The sequence below is a fragment of the Coffea arabica genome, chromosome 10c, assembly GCF_036785885.1.
Source record: "Coffea arabica cultivar ET-39 chromosome 10c, Coffea Arabica ET-39 HiFi, whole genome shotgun sequence".
NCBI classification, from domain to species: Eukaryota; Viridiplantae; Streptophyta; class Magnoliopsida; order Gentianales; family Rubiaceae; genus Coffea; species Coffea arabica.
Window position 1 is genome coordinate 10,417,207 of NC_092329.1, and position 1,240 is coordinate 10,418,446.

At 35.6% G+C, this 1,240-nt stretch overlaps 1 protein-coding gene across 1 annotated transcript; it reads right to left on the reverse strand.

Annotated features, from left to right (window-relative positions):
• Positions 1-207: 207 nt before the first annotated feature.
• On the reverse strand, positions 208-602 carry LOC140015760 (putative wall-associated receptor kinase-like 16). Its single transcript, XM_072068575.1, has 2 exons — positions 483-602; positions 208-417 (listed from the first exon to the last, which is right to left on the reverse strand). The coding sequence occupies exons 1-2, from the start codon at positions 600-602 to the stop codon at positions 208-210; spliced, it is 330 nt and encodes a 109-aa protein (XP_071924676.1).
• Between the last annotated feature and the right edge of the window lie 638 nt (positions 603-1,240).

The window sequence follows — 1,240 nt, forward strand, 5'->3', positions numbered from 1 at the left end:
CCACTCAAGCTACCCGCTTTTATAAATTTGGGAGAAGAAAGAATTACAAAAGAATTACAAAATCCTTTTTGGTGTAATTCTTTTGTTGGTGTTTGGTGTAATTGAATTGATTTGCTATAACTCTCAAGCCCTTACCCAAGCTCTCAACTCTACCGATGTGGAATAGAAATTGATGCCACAAATTCAACAATTGTGACTTGAAAAAGTCTACAATTTAGGTTTTGAATTCAACAGAACCCTCGAATGCCTCGTTGATAGACTCATTTCTTCTAATTCCAATGCTACTTCTTTCATGGTTGGCCTATCTTCCCCCTTGACATTTAAGCATCTTTTAGCTAGCATAGCAACTTCTTTCAGTTGCTCAGCATTTCTTTCAGTGTCGATATTATCATCCAGAACTTCAAACAAATGGTTATCCTTTATTGAAGAAAGAAATAACTTGCCAGACTTCTCTCTCTTGCAGATCTATCAAAGCACAGTACCTTCTCTCCTGTCAATAGCTCCACAAGAACAACCTCAAAGCTATAGACATCACTCTTCTCAGTTAATTGACTAGTCTGCAGGTACTCAGGGTCTAAGTAGCCAATTGTTCCTTGCACCATCATTGGTATCTCACATTAAATCATGGGTACCAATCTTGATGTTCCAAAGTCTGACACTTTCGCTGTGTATTTATCATCTAGGAGTATGTTGACCGACTTCATGTCTAGATCAACAATAGGAGGAGAAGCAACAGAATGCAAATATGAAAGTGCCCCTGCAGTTTCTATGGCTATCCTCAAACGAGTATCCCAGCATAGAACTGAGGCCTTGGCTTTGTTTTGCACATGATCAAAAAGTGTTCCATTGTTGATGAATTCATAAACTAGAAATTGGAAGAAGTAGTTTAGTAGTAATAGGAAACAAGAGCAGAAAGGCATTATCGTTTGCTTTATCTTTTCTTTTTTCTCGGAACGAGCCTAATAGTAGGTAGTTTTTCTTCTTTTCACAAGAAACAAACATGCATCTTTCCTTTTCTTTTTCATCGCATTTTTGGAGAATGGCTGTAGGAATAAACTCAAATATTTTGCGCGTGGTTTTTTTCCATGACGATGAACTAAACTTCCCTTTCTAGTCAAAAAACAATAGAAGATTTGGTTTATCTAAAATTGTGAGATCAAATTAATTATTTACTTGTATTCGTATGTTTTCTGATTTAATTTTTTATGATTTTTATATTATTTGAATATTTTGGTCCGAT